The sequence below is a fragment of the Prorops nasuta genome, unplaced genomic scaffold, assembly GCF_024137725.1.
Source record: "Prorops nasuta isolate Cenicafe-Biocafe unplaced genomic scaffold, Cenicafe_Pnas_1.2 PNAS00015, whole genome shotgun sequence".
Lineage (NCBI taxonomy): Eukaryota > Metazoa > Arthropoda > Insecta > Hymenoptera > Bethylidae > Prorops > Prorops nasuta.
The window spans coordinates 2,425,905-2,446,163 of record NW_027116812.1 but is presented as its reverse complement, the minus strand read 5'-3'; the positions used below and the strand labels follow the sequence as shown (position 1 = coordinate 2,446,163).

The following is a 20,259-nucleotide window of genomic DNA, read 5'->3' as shown; positions in this document are numbered from 1 at the left end:
ATTCAATTACCATCGCATATCAGAGTTAAATCATATATTGTATATATATTGGTTAACAATTAACGTATTTAACGTTTATTTACAAAGTGAATAAAAACTGCTGTATATATTTTACACTCGATATATAGAGACAGAATACATAACGAAATAAAAGTGGACATGCGTTTCGGGCCAATGAAGCAAGGAATTTTCAACATTGCTGTGGACGCAGTGGACGTACCATAGGACTATATAGCCATGAATATTGGCGGGAAGATGTATTGCCCTGGCTACTCTGATGAGCCAGCACATAAAGTGGCCGTAAATCATGCGAGGACTTGCATTAAGTATTGTTATACTCGCTGGCGAAAAATAATAATATCGAATGAGGGTTTACGCGATTTTTATTATCCAACTTACGAAATCCCATCGCGAATCCACTTGGCCGGAAAACTCTATGATAAATGGAAGGAATTCAAGTGGAGAGGAGGGCTTGACAAAAAAAGCGCCAAGATAACAAGAATGGAATGAAAGGCCTGGGGATTTTTTAGACACTTATCAGCTGCAGAGAAGGAAGGAAAAAAACTTGGTCCATTCTTGCTGGCGCCGTTAATAAAAATTTAATAACGGGAAGCGTGGTGGATGTGAAGTTATTCGACTTTTCGTTCTAATTCCCATTGGAAGATGAATGTTACAGCAGTGCCATTTCAGGCATTATTCTCCATTTGCAGTGTGCATTGTTTCCAGATGATACAAGAGTACAAGCGAGCCGCGAGTTCGTCAGACAGGTACGGCCTAGTTCTCGTTAAAATTCTATCCAGAGAGCTGTCACCGCTCCAACAGTACAACTTCGATCGTACACTCGTATCACCCATTTCCCTTTATACAGCATTCATTGCAGGGACCAACCGTAATACAAAGTTCCAAGCAATTATCGACTTCCTCCACTCGCATTTAACATACGTAACATGCATTTTTCCTCTCATCCGTTATTACCCCGAGAGGCCCGAGATTTCTCGTATGGCGGGAAAATTCTTCAAAACTTTCCATCGTGTCTTAGTCGTGTTGCATCGTTCCACGCTATACGTGCAAAAATGGTGTTAATATCGTGTTGTGGAAGAACGTAACGTAAAAGATCTCGCTGTATAAGCCCGAATGGAGATCGAAATGCATATTGATAACGATTATCAAGCTTAGTATTATTGTCGTGTCCTAATGCAATAAGTCAAGCAGATGCACCGTGATATCTGAGAGACGTGACACATTTTCGCACGACATGCGTGTAATGAACGGTTCAAATGGAACGTAGCATCATCACGCTAATGTCGATATCGTCCGTGGGGCCTTAATATGCAGAAATGTTATTGTGACAAGACAGCTGCTTGTGTATGAGACAAGCATTAATATCCAGGCTCGATCCTAAAATACCAGCTGGAGAGACGTCATTTTCTGCGAAAGAGGAAAAGCCATCGCAATTTCCGTAATCGATGCATAAGAAGTTTTCTCGAGTCTTGGTAAAAAAACACAGATTCTTCTCTTCGATCCAATTTGCTCCGTCTGCATTTGTATGCGTTATTCATTTAAGAAATCATGCTAATTATGGCGTGTTCGGTGGATTAATTAAATTATTGCGTAGCTTGATAAAAAAATTATATCCAGCAAGCTTAATCCGGGGACGTGAATCTTGAAGCTGGATTAGATTTCGTCGCATGGTCTTTAGGGATCAGCGTAGCTTTTAAAGATTTATGCGGGTCTAATGAAGAGCCCAGAGCTCGACCAGTCATAATTGCAGGAACGATAAGAAGACGGAATTCACTTCATTTTCACCTCTCTATCACACTTCGACCATCGCGCTTCTCTCTTTCATCATTCAGACGGGATCAATTAATCAAATTGATCAGGGGCTGCTTTTATGTAGCTACTGAATAAAATGCATTCATGTGCTTCCATCGGAAAACTTCTGACTGTCGACGGCAAAAGATGAAATCGATGGTATATATATATATAAAGTAGTGAGATTCGTAAACTTATTAGATGACAGATTGCCAATATAATTTATACAATTTTCATTCAGGTTTAAAACCACAGAGTGTCAATACAATGTAAGTTCGAATAAATTTATGTATATACCAGAAAGTTATTGCCTAGGTGTGAGGAAACAACTGGAAGAGAATTTCAGTCGGATATGTTAGAAGTGGGTGCGAAGATTCCTCAGAGAGAGAGAGATAGAGAGAGAGTAATTAATTTGCTGAAAAACAGAACGGATGTGTTGTAAACAGGGAAGAAACAGACTGAGTGATATGGAAGAGCGACCTACACAATAGCAGCAGCAGTCTGCATCTGAACAGCTATTAGATAGTATTGTTAATTCATCGTGCGGCTGACGTTTCATTTGCGCGCATACAATACCATCCTGTAAAGCCAGCTGGGCAAGGACTATTATCCTGAAAAAAAGCACTAGCAACCTGCTTTTTGCCATTTCGCAGCCGTTATAAACACAGGAACGCTTTCAAAACTTCCCAAACGATTTCCCTTTCTGCCCGGGAGTCGTAAAAGTGTCCCTGAAAATATGTCGGATGCATCGACCGTTTCGCGCGGAGGAGTGAAAAAAAGCGACGCAATTACGTACGTGCCTTTTCTCTCGAGGTAGTTTTCCAGCAATGCTGCCGTCTGCCCATCCGCTTATATGAATTTTTACTTTGTACCAGAAAGTCCTGAGAGTCGCGAGAGTTAAACTAATTATTGTTCCGGAATGAAAAATTTCACGCGGCCAATTATGGGAATAAAAGTTTCTCCGGAGCTACGTATAAACAAATTACCTAACGCCATGAGCTGCTCGAAAGTCTTTTCCGAGTTTCGCAGGAAGTTTCGTTAAATCCTCGAGTATAATTGCGAAATCCAGGAATCAATCGTGAACGATCTGGGTCTAAATCGGTAGAGACGTGATTTTAGCGAGGCGCAAATCCCTCAACGATTCTTCGACGAGTTTACCAAACTTATCCGTGGAAGCACATGCGGCAAACTTTACGGATTACAGCATTAAAACAGGGTTGAGATACGAGGAAGAAGCGGAAGCTTCCTATGAGGCTGATGGCAGGATGGGCGAAAGTTAAAAAACTTGTCAAGTCGTTGCATAAACCAACGGAATACATTCAGCTACCATAACCCGTCTAACGAGTAACAACAATAATTCAACAAGATCCGGTAACATATTTTCAACGTAGAACGAAATCAGGCTTTTATCGAGGTAAATCTCGGTGCTTGAAAAAGATTTACACAAGCGGAAGTGCGCAAGTGTCAGGAGTAAAATGAGGGGAATCCTATGTGATTCTCCAGTATGGACAGTAAGATTAGAGAGAGACAGTTTTGAAAATTCTGACTTACCAATATCAAGGACCGCCTGTGACGCTGGGATAGAAGCGATGGTAAAAAGGAGGAGTCTGCGAAAAAATTCCTCGCTCATGATCGAGATGACCTTGGTCAACCGACTCTTTGGTGCTCATCAGCAGCTATGGAGGAAACTAGCCGGTTTGACGATCCAGCAGCTTGTTCCTAGCATCCTGCTGACCACAATGTGTGCGTGTGATGATTGTTCGTCTATATCCTGTAACAAACCAGCCGATCGGTGTTATAACGTTCGGTGGACACTACAAGAGCGATATTATACTGACGCAGTTACAATTGACCCACCCGGTATTGCTATGTAACTCAGATATTTGAATCGATATACCCTCCCAATATTAACCTAAATACATCGAATACCTCCCCAAACCCTTCAAGCACATCCTGTTGCTACGTTTGTACAACTGTCACTTACCATTCTGCTAACAATTAATTGTGCTGTAAGTGTGAAATACGTAATACCATCGTTAAACTTTTGTCCAAAGTGAACAACAATTAGATATAACCGTCCCTCCAATTCTTGCTGCTTTTGAGAACAAAAGCTTCAAAGAAAAGTTATGACTCGCGATGTCGTGGCCTACACTGTACAATGCATTGAGTATAGATGGCTCGGCACGTACTTTACCACTACTCCAACCTGTCCGCTCACAGCGGCACCACCGATCTCTCTAATAATAAGAACGGGTATATAATTAACACCGGTATTCATAAAGGGAACTTGGGCTCAAGTTTGCCGTGTAGCCTATAAGATGTGTAACATAAAATATAGATTCTACCGGTCTTAAGCTTGAACTTGAGAGGTTAAATTTCCGTTTATGAATACCGGTGTAAGCTTGAGGCTCCGAGCCGACCTGGTGGCTGGTGCTGCGGCTCGCGCATTTAAGAACTGTGCGGGCAACTTTTCACTAGCGAGAACGCTCCGCGAAGCGGCCATCTGGCGGCATTGTGCCAAAGTGAGGAGCGAGGAAAGAAGACGGAGAGCGTGCTGGAGCTGGAGCGAGTCGGTCCAAGAATCCCGAACTACTCTCACACCGACACACCTCCGATCTCCAACAGACTGGTTCTCATTAAATAAACGCATTTATTTGTCAATTCAGCTCTTGTCAAACTTTTCTTTGATCCCTCGCAATTAGCGAATCCCTGATAACCTGCGGCGACCAATCCTCGCTCGACAATAAGTACGTCGCAAAGTTTCTTTCAGGGAGAAAAAAAGTAGAGAATGCAGGGGTCATTGATCGACGATAGAAATCATTGGAGCTGGGGAATTTATGGTAGATAGAAGTCCGACGTTTTGATCGGTTCAAATTAATCACTCATAAACTCCTCATGGGTATTAGAGGCAGCGCTATGCTCCAAGTGATTGACTGGCCATCCCTTTGTCAGCATTTGCTTCTACGTGGTAATCTACGCTCGCACACTGATGTTACCGCATGGAACAATCAACCCCATGAAAAACAAACATACCATACGTATTTACTCTAGCATGGCGAAAGGCAGAGAAAGGGAACTCGACTTCTGTTTTCCGTTAAAGAAAAAATCTGTTTAAATAAATTTTCATTCTTGTTTGTGGAATGGAAGCTTGGCGAGTCGTACTATTTTGAACGATAACATTTTTTCAAGCTGCGGACACGTTTAATGCATTATGTAGGCGACACGTCGACACTGTTTTACAGGAAATACAAGCAGCGGAATGAAATATTATCTCCGGTAAAAGTAACGTAGGTATCGCGAAAACAGCTGCGGGTATCGATCATCGGTATACGCTTGAAATAATCCTGGAGAGTCCGGGGAGGAAATTAGCAGCGAATTTTAACAAAGCGCTACGTCCAATCAAACGTCACGGGTCGACCAACCGGTAATTAAATCGGCGAAATGTCACCGGTCCGGAAGTCATTGTTCGCCTTCTTGCGTTAATAATTCAATCGTCAAATTAGATCTCGCTTCATTCGAGCAGGGAGCGGAATAAATAATAAAAGCGAATGGATTATTTAATTGCGAACATTTGACAGGCTGGATTGATTCGTGGTTATCGCGAGGCTGCTAGATTAATTCTCAAAGCTCATAGGAAAACGCGTTTCGGCGCAGACCGAAGTATAAGCCGCGTGTCATGCTAATTATAACGTTAAAGTAAAATGCGTTGTACAAACGTATTGAAATAAATCAAACGTCTATCTATCCGTTGAAGGAACGAGAAGTTCCGATGAAAAAGGCGATTAAATCAGTTTTGCAATTGGAGCTCGCGGAAAATCCTGGACGTGCCGTGCCTAATAAATCATTCACGCTCGAGTGAACCGCGGCGCCATTTTATTTTCCATTGGATATTCACGTCCGCCATTTATCCAACGCGACGAGAAGTGCGCTCGAATCTTCAAGTTATTCCAGGCGCATCCTGCATGCAGGACTATTCCACCGGATATGTAAGACTAAATCACGTATGCGCGTGAATCGCGCATGGGAACAAAGCAAAATGCAATTCGGAATGCTCGGTTGGTCCAGGGGAATCAAACATAATTATTGAACCACGTACTATAATGCTGGCTTGAATATTATTAATAAGCGAGACAAGATTAGTATTGAGATGAAGATGCAGACGAAAGACAGTTATCTTGGCTGAGATCGATATAATTCTGAGAGAGAGAGAGAGAGAGAGAGAGGGAGAGAGACTATATACGAGGGTTTGCGGAATTGTGGCAATATGGTCTTTGAGGCGAAATGAGGAGTACAGGACGTTTATAGACTTGCACGTTTACAAGGCATCGATCGAAATTGCTCGTTAAGGATTAAGGTATATATGATCAAATGCGATCGGTAACTCGTGCAAGGAACTATATAGCTTTGTACAGGAGAGTACCGAATGCCCTGAGCAATTTTACAGCGATCTCCCTTTTCTGAACAAAAACCTTTAATTGAGCTATGCAAAAAACATAAACAGAGCACGGTGAAGCATATTAAAGTCGTCACGCGCAAATCCGCTTAGTGAAATTTTCATTCGATCTTCACAAAGATTTTTTAATGCCTTATAATTCTCAATGGGAATTTGAAGGACTTTTTGCGAAATATATAACCCACCGAATTAAATATTTACAAACTTCTGCTTGCTTGCTCGGCGTACAACATATCAGCCGATAATAATCCTTTTCTATAATGTACCATGAAAATTGGCTACAGTTTAATAATTATTGTTACATACGATTCTCTTGGTACACTATTGGAATAAATTAAATTCTATTATAAATTTCCATTGCAATATTATATATCCTGCAGTAAAACCAAGTCATAATTTAGTATATTTGTTTTCCCGTATAGCAGTGAAAATTTTATAGTTACACGAAATGTTATTTTATTAACTATATATAAAAGAGTGGTTGAAAATGTTATCTCATTGATTCGTCGATAAAGGGAATATAGAGAGAGAGGAGGAGGAGGAGTTTGTATTTTTTTGATTTTGTATTTTTCTTTCGCTCGAGCGTGCATTCGGTATATACGCGCGTGTAATGACGCCGCTTGACATTTCCTGAGGGAGAAGGAGGCTTTTGCCCGAATGGACGATGCAGCGCAGGCAGGCAGGAGCTTCTGCGGTGCGCTCCCTGTTTTGTGCAGCAGCCTTGTTTGCTTTGCACGGGCTATCGAATGCACACAAAAGCCCTCGCGAACCCTCTCCTTACTTGGTCCACCCTACCCTTTTCTCATCCCATTGAATCTTTCGTTGGTTCATGCCAGCCTGCAGCCTCATGCAAATTTACATTTATCGACTCTTACGCTCTATTAAAAATTACTCCTACCCTCGACGTTTTCACATTCTCTCTGGTAGAATTAAAATTATAAGTATCTAGGCGTATCTCTCTCTATACATACATCGCCCAGCCTCGCTCGGAAATTCGAGGGGGATTTACTCCTACCGGCAGATTATTGCAAGATCCTTTTTCTGTTTTCTTGGAAAATAGAAATTTCAGCGAGAGGAAAGTCTCGGTGCTTGGGAAGTTTGTTTTGGCAGAAGTGCGATTTGCTAACGAAATAATTTGGCAGTTCGTAGCAAATGAGGCTGGAGAAATAGAGGGTACTTGGAAATAAACGATTTTTCCAAGATTCACGGAAGGCTGAGTAGCATCATTACGGCGTGTGCTGGTTGCAGGCGGACACGAGTTCCCGTCACTTCCACGGGATAGAGGCCGGTAGGAGGGGGAGCAGACAGAGGGTCGGAGGGGTAAAAGTAGGAGCGTAGGAGTAAACGGAAGGATTTTGCGATGCAAATTTCATTCCGCTTCTTTCCTTTCGCTTCTGAAGGCCCCTAACCCTCCGACAGTTTCCCCCGTCGCGTCGAGCCTTCCCGCTATTCCGCGATTCTCTTCTTTCATTTTTTCCAAGCCCCTACCCTCTCAATTTTTACCTTTTCTTTTCCAGAACCGCCTTTACGTGTCGCCGAGCAGCCCGGAACTATCGCAATGCTTACTCCGATAACGGTCGAACGAACTTTGCTCCTCGTCTGCGAAATTTCACTTACTACTACTGAAAGAATATTCCCTCTGAATTTCACGTAAATATTATACATGGATATAAAATTACTATAGCCCGGCAGTAAAAGAATCCTGTGCCAAATGCGAGGAATATATTTGCCTCTGTTAAAAAATGGACGTTTTGACATTGGTTTGTTGGCTGCTGGAATTACAATTAGGGTACGTCGTGTTATTTCGATGCGTTTGCCTCGGCGTCGAGGTGTTAATTTATGAAAGTCAGAAATTCGGGATCGGCTTGCTTTAAGTAGGAAGGAACGGCTCTCCGGGCTGTCTAGCAGTTACCGAGTTATCGCGATGTCAGCCACCGTCCATCCTTCGTGGTCCGTTGCAATTCCCCGGGAAGACTTACGCCCCCATTTCGCACTTGACAGAGCCGGCCTGTCGGGAGCTGGAAGAAAAGACAACGGCGAAATGCCGGCAAAATTAATTAAATCTGACGTGTTTGCTCTCCTGACAATACCACCTTGCGCTTCCTTCTATTCCTTTCCATTATTACGAAAAATAATTGTTCCGTGACGGAGCACTTGCACCGGAAATGGCCAATAACTAACGAGGATCGTAAACACACTATTAATAATTACAATTTCTACCATTTGTAATAATACATTTCTATTATGCACTTTTTAATTAGTTTCTTTTCATATAGTAATTTTTTAATGCAACCTATTTTAACAAAACATTAATTAAAACTTGAGAGCTGGACGGACCTTTCGATATTTCACTTGCGAAGAGCATGCGCGCTCATTCATTATGAAAGGTGGCAGGGTGTATTGACACTTTTTGATGTTATTAATGATCTCTGGAGGGATATCAGACTCCCAGTACAGTAGACATTATAAATTCGATAAATTGTTCCGCCTCGATGCAAATGCGAATGTAATTTTTGTCAAATTCCATATTAAACTTGAATTGAAAATTACGAATAAGCTGCTTCGCTGGGTATTTCAAGAGATATACATCAGATATATATATATATATATATATAATATAATAAAACGGAGTATCACAAGAAGTCTGTTGAAAAGAATAATACACCGAGCGAAGGATATTTTGCCTTAAAAGCTCAGGATCGTCCGTCATTAAGTAAGGATTTAGCTATCCTTATAACGTTATATAGGTCGGTCTTGTACGTTGGATGGGGTATATATATATATGTATACACGTCGCAATGAACCTAAATACATCTAATTCTTATCAGGAAAGCAATAAGGTACAAACATAACTCGACAGCTATAGGCTGCATTAAAGCAGATTCCTTTACAATTTAAATCCTGCTCTTATATTTAATGACTATACCTCGTAATAATTCATACCAATTAATTCAAGATCCGATTCGTATTTTCTCCTATTTCATTTGAAACACACATATACGTATATACACATATAGTAAAATATAGATTTTTTGTATTATATCGGTGAGATTGCCTATGGTTTAGCAAGGATTTAACGGTCTTTTGGAGAGGATAAGGTGTTTCTGGGTCGACTCTATATACCAGTTTGTGATGTAGACAGTCCCAGTGCACTCGTCCAGCTCGATTCAGGAGCACGATCGATAACACACAGGCGTTGGTGCTCCATCAAATTGGATTAAAGACGATTCTCCTTCCACCACCTCCCGGAATTATTCAGTAGTACGTACCAATTTCTAACTTGTCCACTCATCTCTCCTTTTTCCTTCTCTCAATACGGGGAATTACTTAAAGGGGGAGAGGGGAGAAGGAGAGAAGGGGAGGGGGAAAGAATCGAAAGTTTGCAGAGGAATTAACAAAAAGTTTGGCTTGTTAAATAATTACGGCTGGATTTTAGTGCAGGAGTATGGTTTATACATGGAATCTGGGGTGATAGCTATCGGGATGCAAAAGCGGGTTTACATAAGTTCGAGTTTTCGTGATCTTGATAATGCAGGTGTGCGGGCAAAATGGAAACTATCCGGAGTAGCGCGTTAAGTACCATCGGGGCACTTACCGCCATTCGTAAACTGTCCCGGAAGCTATAAAGCTTCCCTTCCCGTGCTGCGCTCGCTCCCGGAATTTGGCGTCTCTAACATTGAATGGGCTTCGCCATTTTGATTTTGCGTGACCAACCGGGTCCAGACTAGAGTATAAACCGGACTGGAGGTCCTTGGAATCCGGAATTTTCGCCGTGACTTCCTTCGGGCATAAAATCTGAATCGAAATGGATATGCTGATCGAGGAATGCGATTTCCTAGATAGCTTCGCGTGGTATACAGTTCGCTCCCTAGAATCTTCTCGAAGAATATATATATACAGCGGTGTACTTCCGACACGACGAAAGACCGCATTTCACCGCAACAAATTCTTCGCTATGACTCGCAATTAAATCAGATTTTATTGGGTTCTCCGAGAGTGATTTTGATAGGGTCTGCTTTGAAATAATGCTTTGTTTAATTAAACGCTGGCTCGAGCAACACCGTCCTATACCTGGCTCCGGTCTACCCTGCTGAAATAACCCAAGGCCGAACTGGCTGGTTTTATTAGTCGGCGCTAAAGCGCGCTCCGAAGATGAAAATGTCATCCTCGAGAATTTCTGAAGAAGACACGATCGAATTAATGAGAGAGCCTCGCGTCCGCTATATAGTTGCTGCGAGGCCACAACTGGTAAACCGTGATATACACCATCATTTCCCTCGTAATATTTCAACGCCCAAGTGGGAATATTCGCGATATCATGGTCCCGTGTACAGTCTCGCCTCCTAAATCTTGAAAAAGTTTCTCTCACTCTGGAATAAGGCACGATAAACAAGCGCTCGCTCGTTCAAACGCGAAATATGGATAATCCAGATAGTATAGTTTTGATGAAGATAAATATTTTCGTAAAATCGTGACGAAATCTTTCAGAGGAGCTGCTGGGAGGACGGATTTTTGGGTGAAAAGTTTGCATGAGAGATGGAGTTCTCAGGAGGAGGCAGGCGAACGGTAGAGGGATAGTGGCTGGGGTGGAAGCTTTCAGAATGGAAAGAAGTTTAGGCGAGAAGACAAAGTGTCGCTCGACCATTGAGCAAACGTGCATTTCATGAATATCACGAGCTCCCGGCCGCTTGAAACTTTCGACGAGCACGAATTTCATAATCCCGACGAGACGGCTTGTTTCGTTGCAGGGTTAGGAAACCCGAGCCTCTGGCGTTCCTTGATGCTTCATGTCGATTACACGCACACTTTGATCGAGACACAAGGCTACAACTAGCTACAAGAGGCTCCCTAAGCTCCTTTAGACCCCTTTAGGGCCGATTGTTCGCCTCCAGGCGAGCACGTCTTCTACCCAATTACGACTTACGACAATTAAGTGCCAGCTCTATTATTAGCTAGAATATTTTTGCATCTCCGCGCTCCGAGGAACTCTCTTGCATTCAATAAGCACCCCGTGCAAAATTAGGAGATTAATTCCCGAAGGAAACTCGTTGAATAAATGTAACAAATTATTACCTCTATATATACGTGTATATAGTATATATATTATAAATCACTAATTTGTACTACAAATTATTTGACAAATTTACACGATAAATTTCCAAACTGGCTGCATGGACTGTATGATTAATTTCATAAAGAATAGATTGCCAGATTGCAGAAACCCTTGGTGGAAAATTGTAGCTGTTGCAGTTCTATTCGTTTTCATAAATATCGCAGCGACCCTCGTAAGCTCACAATACCCCGTTATTTCGCCTCGGCGTAAATTGTGTAATTCAGTAACATTTTGTTTCGTTATTTAAGTATCGTCGAGCCTGCCTCGGTAAAATGTTCCTAGCTTCGCTCGCTTCATTCTTGTCGCGCATGCACTTTGATTGAGGCATTCACAACGAGTTAAAAGCGAATCGAGAGAGCGATTCCCTAACCATTCGCCAGAGCGTTTGACCAATCAGAATTTATTAATATATTTGCAGTGTTCAAGAATTTTACGTATATATGTATCAGGTGTGTACCAAATGATCAAAACATGAAATTTCTTATCCACAAGTGCAATCTTTGCAGGAAAAATCCTAAAATTTCATTATAGGTACCGTTTATGCACACAAGACACCGCTATATATAAGAGTAAATCAAGAACTTGTATAAGTATAACATGCATTTAGACAAAAAGTCTGTAAAAAATGATAAAATTTATTGATAGCCGGAGCTGATGGTATATATTACCTGTACATACACTACTACACTTTCTTACCTGGATATCACTGTATTGGTATGCAAGGAACGAATAGCCATGTAGCGTATATGTATATCCGAATTCCAAAATGAATTACACTGGACGGATATGGTTTTAATTTGAATATCGCGATAAAGTAATACAGTTTAGCCAAAGCAATTTCTCATGGTTCAGCTGAAAAGTTTTTACGGCATACTGGATCTTTTACCGGGCACTCGAAACGGTTAAATTTTAGCTGGGTTTCGTCGAATTTCTCCAAGTTTGCTAGTAGAGATAGAGAGAGAGAGAGAGAGAGAGAGGGGGAAAGAGGGAGGATCGGCTAGTCGGCCGTAATTTATTCCGGCTTGGCATTTTTTCAATGAATCTTTCATGGGGATACAGGGAATAGCACTTATATCATTAGTGTATTTATTAGAAACCGGAAATACTGGCAGTTAGCTGTCAGATATCGTTTTACCCAATTGGCGAGCAAGCGCGCTTCGTGAATTCCGCTAATTGCTGGGATGATTGGCGGAAATCCAACGCGTCTGCCTCGAGCGAACTGAATGCCGGTCATTAAGGCGCTTAAAAGTCCGCCGAATTTCCGTCCTGCCGATATTCGTCCTCCGCTATACCAGCTGAGATTTCCGAAACGATTAACTTTTCCGCTCAGAGTTTGCTGCTGCATGCCTCCAGGAAATTGACCTAGCTCCTATCTGTGTCATTTACCTCATTAATTGCCAAATTGCTAATTCGTTGCTGCTACTTTTTATCCACCCTCTATCCCAAAATCAATATTACCATATAAATTACCTGGCTTATCCGCAGGGGATAGCAATGCTTTACGAGTTTTTTTCCCTATGAATTTACAAGTTAAACGTGTGAATTTGTTGGAAGAGTTTCTTGCACGAACGAATTTATCTGGCATATTTCACGATTTTACCAGGGAAAGCTTCTTTTGGAGCGTTTTCAGTATTTTAGTCGGGTTCCCTTCTTGCGGAGGAACTTGCTCGGACGAGCAAAAGTCGGTAGGCGAGACTAAAGTTCCATGGTTACACCTTGCTTTAAGACCTCAAGGTGCGCGAGTTTCATCTCCCTGACTTTCTGCTTCGATTTGCTTCCGGCCGCTTACCCCGGACACGACTCCACCTACCTAAAATCCCAAAGAGAATTCCCTACCTGCTTTCCTAGATTTTCCATCCACTCCAAAAATTCTCGAAAATCTTATCGTACATAAAAACACAAATAAATCCTACGAGCTTGGCTATAAAACAATCTTAATAAAAAGAGAACAAGGTTTTATTGCTATCCTCTCTTACTCTCTCTCCCTCTCTCTTCTGCAGTTTTTCCTAAGTAATTTCCACAAACCTATATATATAACTTTCATTACTGATTATTTAAAGAAAACTTTAGACAGTCTTACGTTATCTACGTGGATTGAACGAGTGATCGAAAGCGCGATTCGTGACCTTATTGAAATCCAAACGCTGTTTACTATTACCAGCGCCTTGATTCTTATGTATGTTGGGTCCATTTGAAGCGTATGTTGATTTCCCAAGAGTCCCTGTTCTTTGTTACATTTCCACCGTCTAGAAAATTAGACGAAGCAACTCCTGTTACTGCTAGCGAAAAGATTGCATTTTTTCCATTCCGAGATCTGTGCACTACTGTGTCTATGAAGAAAACAAATCACGCGAATCCCTATCAGTATCAGAGATTACATTTGAAAAACAATCGATTCTTTTTTCAAGGCATTATCTATATACTCTTTTATTTGGTTGATTTTTTATAGAATTTCCATACAGTACGAGAAAGCAATAAAAAATTCCTATTCCAAGTTTTAACGATAGGAAGCAATTTGGGTCGTGGTTATCAAGCAGGCCGGTGTAAAATATTGCCAGCTTGTGTTAGTATGTAATGTACCAAGTACATAACTATATACATACTATTGTTTGACTACAGGATATCGCACTATCGAGAAATTTTTTGCAAATTACTTTCGCATGTTTCTATATTCCAGTGTGATGTGTTCCAAATAAAGTTTACAATATTTTTTAATCCAAGCGAATGTTTAAAACATTCTTGGCATGACGAGTAAATTTATAAGCACCAGGATTATTCGTATATTACACTTACTAGTTTTCCTGCAGGTATACACATGTGCAAAATACTATATATTAATGTATCGCATATATATATATATATATATAGTGCAAGAGAGCAGGTAAACAGTGTATGGTTAGTGTATGCACTGGATCCAGTAGCAGCATTCGTAGTGCTGCACTATGGTACGGGATGGGAGGAGGAGGAGGAGGAGGGATATATGGGGTTTTGGGGGATGAAAGGGATCGCTGGGACTCGTAAGGGGTTGGCAACAGCTTCACGAACAAGTTTTCACACATATAGAGGGATGGGAGGGATGAACGGGCCGCGGAAACGTGGTCAGGAACACTCGTTGCACAAGTTGAACGGAAATTAACCGCGCTCCGGCTTGAATTTAGCCGGGGGCCGATATCAAAACTGCCCCAAAGGTCCATTCTTTCGGGCCTGTGGGGCGTCGTAAACTTCGCCCGTTCACCAGAGATGATCGGTGAAACGATAACTGGTCCCCCTCCCCCCCTCCCCTACTCCAACCGAAAGCTCTCTGCAAGCTCCCATTCTCCGTCGTACAACCTTTGACCCCCGATAGCTCCTGATTCCACCTAAGCGATTGAACTTCCGCTTTCACTACCTCTGCATCACGTGTTTACATCATCTTCCTCGGCTTCCCTTCCAGTTATTAACTTCGTAAATCTGTCCAGAGAATTTATTTGACGACTTTGCTTTATATTACCCAATATTTTTTCGTAGAAATTGCTATTGGAATTTTGTCGTAATTTCATTATTCAGTCGTTCGGGAAGGATGACCTTTTATCGAGCGAGTGTTCGGGCAAGAGGTCGTTTTAAGTGATACGCTATATGTATATATATATATATATATATATATATATATATACATATAGCTGCAGTATATCCGGGAAATAAATGGCGGAGAGTGCGTTATAATCATATTTGAGGGTTTGTTTGGGGGTCGAAGAGAGCGATGGTCGACGATAGCTATATAGGTTGCGATGGATGTATTGGTCGAATTAAGGACACGGACCACGGGAAGGTGGAAGCGAAGGAGAAGCGAGCGAGGGATCTAAAGCATCAGGGACACAGCGAGGATGCCTTTTAAGGAGTGGATCGCGGTTACTTGGATAGTCTCAAGGAGAGGGTCACGAAATAATCTCTTTAAGAGCTCCCACTATTGGCTCGAGCTGAAACGGAAGTTACCTACTTGACCACAACCTACTTCCGCGGTTGAGCCTCTCCGTTTATTGACAGAGGCTTTCTGCTTTGATGATCATTCGACTCGCACAAACTCCCGTAATCCATGATCCGATCAGCCCTTGCCTATTTTTACCTCCCGTGACTACGAGACGGAAGGACGCAAAAGTGGCTTTCAATCGAATTAATGCGTTTTCCAACATAATGGAATTTGTACCTCGTTCTCTCTAGCCAATGTACTTGAATAATTAAATAAAGCGTGGCTAGATTGCCCAGTTTCGAACGTTTGCGCAGCGCAGTACGAATTGTTTCATTATATATTTTGTCAGTGGCTGATGGAATAAAAGAAATAATTTTCCGCGTAATCGAATGTGGCGAGGGAGTCCCAATCGTCGATTAATTGCGCGAAAAGTACAGCCGGCTTATTCCCAGAGGGCTGGATGGGAAACGGCAAGCATCCAAGGTAATTTGTGGCTGATGATGAAGCCATTAAGGGGCATCAGAAATATTGCTCCATTGGCGCTTGCACTCCACTCATGCTGAAATACAGGCCTAAGATGGAATAAATATTGAAGAGCGACGCTCAACGACCGGGCGAGAAGCCATTTGAAAAGTAAAAATTAATCTTCTCTTCGCGCTAAATTCTACACTGCACTTATATCGCTTTCCGCGTCGATAACCATATGAGCAAACATGGACGCTGATTCTCTTGTTTCGATAGAAAATATAATTGTGACTCGCGTATTCCAAAATGCGCCTTAATCGTAAGGTTTCCCGAAGTACGTTACAATTCTATTAGGCGCCTGTGAACAGTGAAAATGGCTCTTTATGACGACAGTCTGAAAACTTCGGTAACGTCCGTCGAGCAACACAACTCATCCCGTAAAGTCGACTTTATGGCAAAACTACCACGACCTTTTCTCCCACTATATTTCCGCTTTCCAAACTTTTTCCTAAACTCGAGAAATTTGTCATTTTTCCGCCAGCTAAAAGGTCCTTTTCTGCTTCTTCCACTTCTTCTTTCTCCTCTTCCTTTTATTAACACACGAATGGACGAAAAACAAGTAAGACGTGTTTATGATTTTCTGGAAATTGATATGGAGATTTTGTCGGTGGAAGAATACTTTTTAGTTGCATATCCGTGCTCTCAAACCGTCCGCTCAACCTTAGCTTAATTTGATTTTGCCAAGTTTCTCGCGGTTGGTATGTGTACCTATGTTTAATCGTAAAACTACCGAAGCCCTATGCAGGAACAAGGAAAATATTCAACTAGATAGCGCAAAGTTTCGGCAAGAGAACGAATAAGAAAAGTCCAGAAATGGGAGAACTAAATCGATAAAGCACAGTTTCGTTATTAAGGACGAGTTAAGCTTATTTTGCATGTGCGCAATAGACCGTGCTAATCTACGACTTTTAATCAGGCTAAACAATTCTACTGATTTTTTAAACTTTCACAGCCTAATTATATTAGTGTTTATTGTACGAGAGTTGGTATACAATTACTATATACATATATATATATATAACAAAGAGAGTAAAAATACTTTCTAATTCGATAAAATCATACGACGTAGGTGAAATTTTGCTACGTCCACAATAAAATGGTGTTATTTTATTTGGAACTGATGAAGACAAGTTTCTCAGTGAGCCGTTCAATTTGACTTGGAAAGTTTTGCGGCCTCTTTTATTCGAAGAGTCGGGAGAATATTGGAACGGTCTTTATCGGTTGGTTATATAGAGGGAGGTTGAAGGGAGGAGAGAGGGGGGAGATAAGGACCGAGAGAGGATGCGAAAGGGGGATAGCTAAACGACACTTCATACACGAGAGGTTATCGCGTCTGGTTCTCACTGATATCATCCTGTTTCGTTACCTCTCCTTCTTTCACCTTTATATCACATCAGTTTCAATACTCGTATGCAAATATCACACTCTGGCAGAAAATTCGTCCAGAATTGGATACTTCGTATTACCTTCTTCCTCAATTTCTTCGAAAATTAAATTAACGTTAATTTAGTTTCGTGTCTCTCAAATATGCTTTGAACACAGTAACTCTTAATCTTATTAACTTTATTTCATCGGACGTCCTCTCATTTGATTACGAGTGTACTTTTTTTATAGCGACATAAGCCCTTGTTTAATGAAAGTATTTTCATCCCCTGGTGTTTCATGTCTCTCGTAAACGCAGTTTTTGGCCTGGCAATGAATTCGAAATAATCAGAAAATGCAGCTGTTGCTGATAGAATTGATGCGATTCAAAAAAGCGTAACCACGAAGTGTCGCGATGCATAATAATTACGGAATGGTCATTTGCAATAATTGGAATTTTACAACTTACGCGCAGCAAGCGCTTCACGTATACAGAGGGATGCGATGGCTGTAAATGTGTCATTTTAAACAACTATTATAATTCCAACTCATCGCGTTCGATTATTATTATTTGTTGGAAAAGAGAAAAATATTTTGCTGCAGAGATAAAAATATTTGTCGGTGCAATCGACGACGGAATCCCCAATATTTCGATGTATAATTAACTTTTCGCGAAGCGGGTGTGAAATCAACAAGAAGGGAATGCATTTTCAATTACCAATTATTATGTGGAAACTCTGAGATTATAGAGGAATGTAATAAAGAAAGGATATATATACACTTTTACAGTGCAGGAATCTGCCCAGTTTCCACTTTTCTTCCCTTTTCACTTTTTTCGTTCCCTTTCTACCCCCTCCCCCTCCACAGCCCCTCTCTTATACTCTCTCAAAAAGTCAATCATCCCGCGCGACCGAACAAGCAATACGTGACTAGATTTTCCCTTACTCGGAGTAGTTGGCTTGTATACTAAAACACGAAATTTAATATGCGGCCTTCTTACAAATCGTATTTTTTCCTTTTTTTTATTATTGCAAACGGAATATAAATTTGATCGTGCTGAAAAGTCTTTTCAGACGAAGAGATTTTAAAAACGGGTGATTCGGTACGAAACGATGCAAGGAAAGGAGGTGCGAGGCGAAGGTCTCTGAGGTGGAAATTAAAGTAAACGAGTAATCGATTTGGTTACATGTATTTGGGTGATTGCGCGGAAACTGGCCAAGGAGTCGGGTTTTGAGAAATTCCATTGAAGACGTAGACGTGATCAGGAGAGAAGGCGTTAGGCTAGAAACTCGATGGATATTAGGGTTGGTTCGTGACCGGCCTGAAATCTTATCGAATCGGACGCGAAGGTTCTATTTCAGAAAATAAGAATTCTCCTCGAGATAAAGCTGTTTGAAGATTTTCCGGGGAAAACCGTACGTTTTATATATGGGTGAAATCACAGTAAGATTCATCAGATATAAAAGAATAATTTCGAGAAGTGTGGAAATAAAACAATTGCGGGAGAAATAATGGGGTTTAAAAGAAAGATGAGAAAAAGCGTACTGTTATAGTATATATAATCGATGAAACAAGTGAGTGCACCTTCCGAAAGTGTACAAGAGGTAGGTCGAAGTAGACTTAAAGCTGAAATAGCAGCGAATGGGGTAGCACTCGTCCGGTGCTTCGAACCGTTCCGTCGATTTAATAACGTAAATTGTGCGCGGCTTGCTTTAGCAGTTCCGTCACGAATTTTTCTAAAGCACACTATCGAGTGTTCGAGCTCCTGCCGGGAATACAGAGATCTGGCCAGTACCGGCCACTTCTTTCTTGCCTTCTTTCAACTCCCGTATATAGCTATACCGGCTCCCTCCTACCCCTAACGTATAGGGGGTGACAGCGGCCTGCGTCGACGAAAGCTAAACGACGAATTGCACCCCCACATTTACGTGACTCGCATTCCACCTGAGTCCTGGCTAATGTGTTCGCCTATCCTCCAAAACATCCCAACTCCACCCCCAACCATTTTCTTATCGACTCCGCACCACTTATCCAACGCCAGCCAGAATTTTCTCCTAATAACCGTTATAGCCCTCCCATATCGAATTCTTTGTGATCGCGACGCGCGGCTCTCTTAAAACCTTGCGGCTCTTTCGCTGTATATATATATATATATATAGGTTGCCTGCTCGTATTAATGAAAATGGAGCGCAATCCTTCAAAGGATTTTAGTGATACGCTCGGCTCCTTCCATTTGTCAAAATCCAACCTCTATTATATTTTTCCCAGCACCGCATCATTTAATTTTCCGTAAACGTCGCTTCCATCCTACGAAGTAAATGAAGGTTCAGTCATCGTCCCGACTAAATTTGTTCAAGGGCTGTCTTCGGGTAAACCGAAGAGACATGAATATTTTGAAAGGCATCGCAAAATTATATCGCCTGTATGGAGCTCGTGACTCTCAGCTGTATAAGACGTAAAAAAGTAATCTTATGAAGAATGGTTCGTTCTACAAAATACGTCGGCGCTCGGGGAGGCCACAGTTTCAGCGGTGGCTCTTCGACAAAAACGTCTTACATATGCAGCGTCTGGCCATTCCGCGCGACAGGTTGGTCTTTGGGAAGTACTTCTCGCGATTTATTTTACATAAAACCGTGTATAAAAGCCTTGGTCGCATCCAGTTTAAGCTTTTTACCATCCTCAGGGTTATTTCCATTGTAATCTGATTTCTGACGTCACGATTTCTCGCGAGAAAAAGGAAATTTCCGAAAACACGCTTTTTCTGTAATTTTCCATTTTTCTCGCCGAAGCAACAAATCGATTATTCTTGATTGGAGAGTTATCGAAATGGTCCATGTAGCGCGCGAGTGATAAATTTTTGAAGCGTAACTCGTGGTCAGACCACTGGTTTCTTTTTAACGTTCTCTCACGTATTCTTTCACGCATACGTTTGATAGAAACTTCTGCAGCTACCCTCGTCTACCGTTCGTTCCTTATTGTCAGTGCAAAGGGCAATTTCTCTTCGAAACGACGTTACCAGCTCCGGCAGAATTTAAAACGAAGTCACGA

The 20,259-nt window shown here is 41.5% G+C and overlaps 1 protein-coding gene across 3 annotated transcripts in view; it reads right to left on the bottom strand.

The window, feature by feature from the left end:
- Positions 1–20,259, bottom strand: part of Ddr (discoidin domain-containing receptor 2) — a 126,330-nt gene that overhangs the window by 57,948 nt on the left and 48,123 nt on the right. For all 3 annotated transcript variants that reach the window (XM_066736403.1, XM_066736402.1, XM_066736404.1), the window contains exon 4: positions 3,364–3,583. In XM_066736403.1, coding sequence (XP_066592500.1) covers positions 3,364–3,442 — 79 coding nt within the window. In that variant the 5' untranslated portion in view covers positions 3,443–3,583. The remainder of the gene's footprint in view (positions 1–3,363; positions 3,584–20,259) is intronic.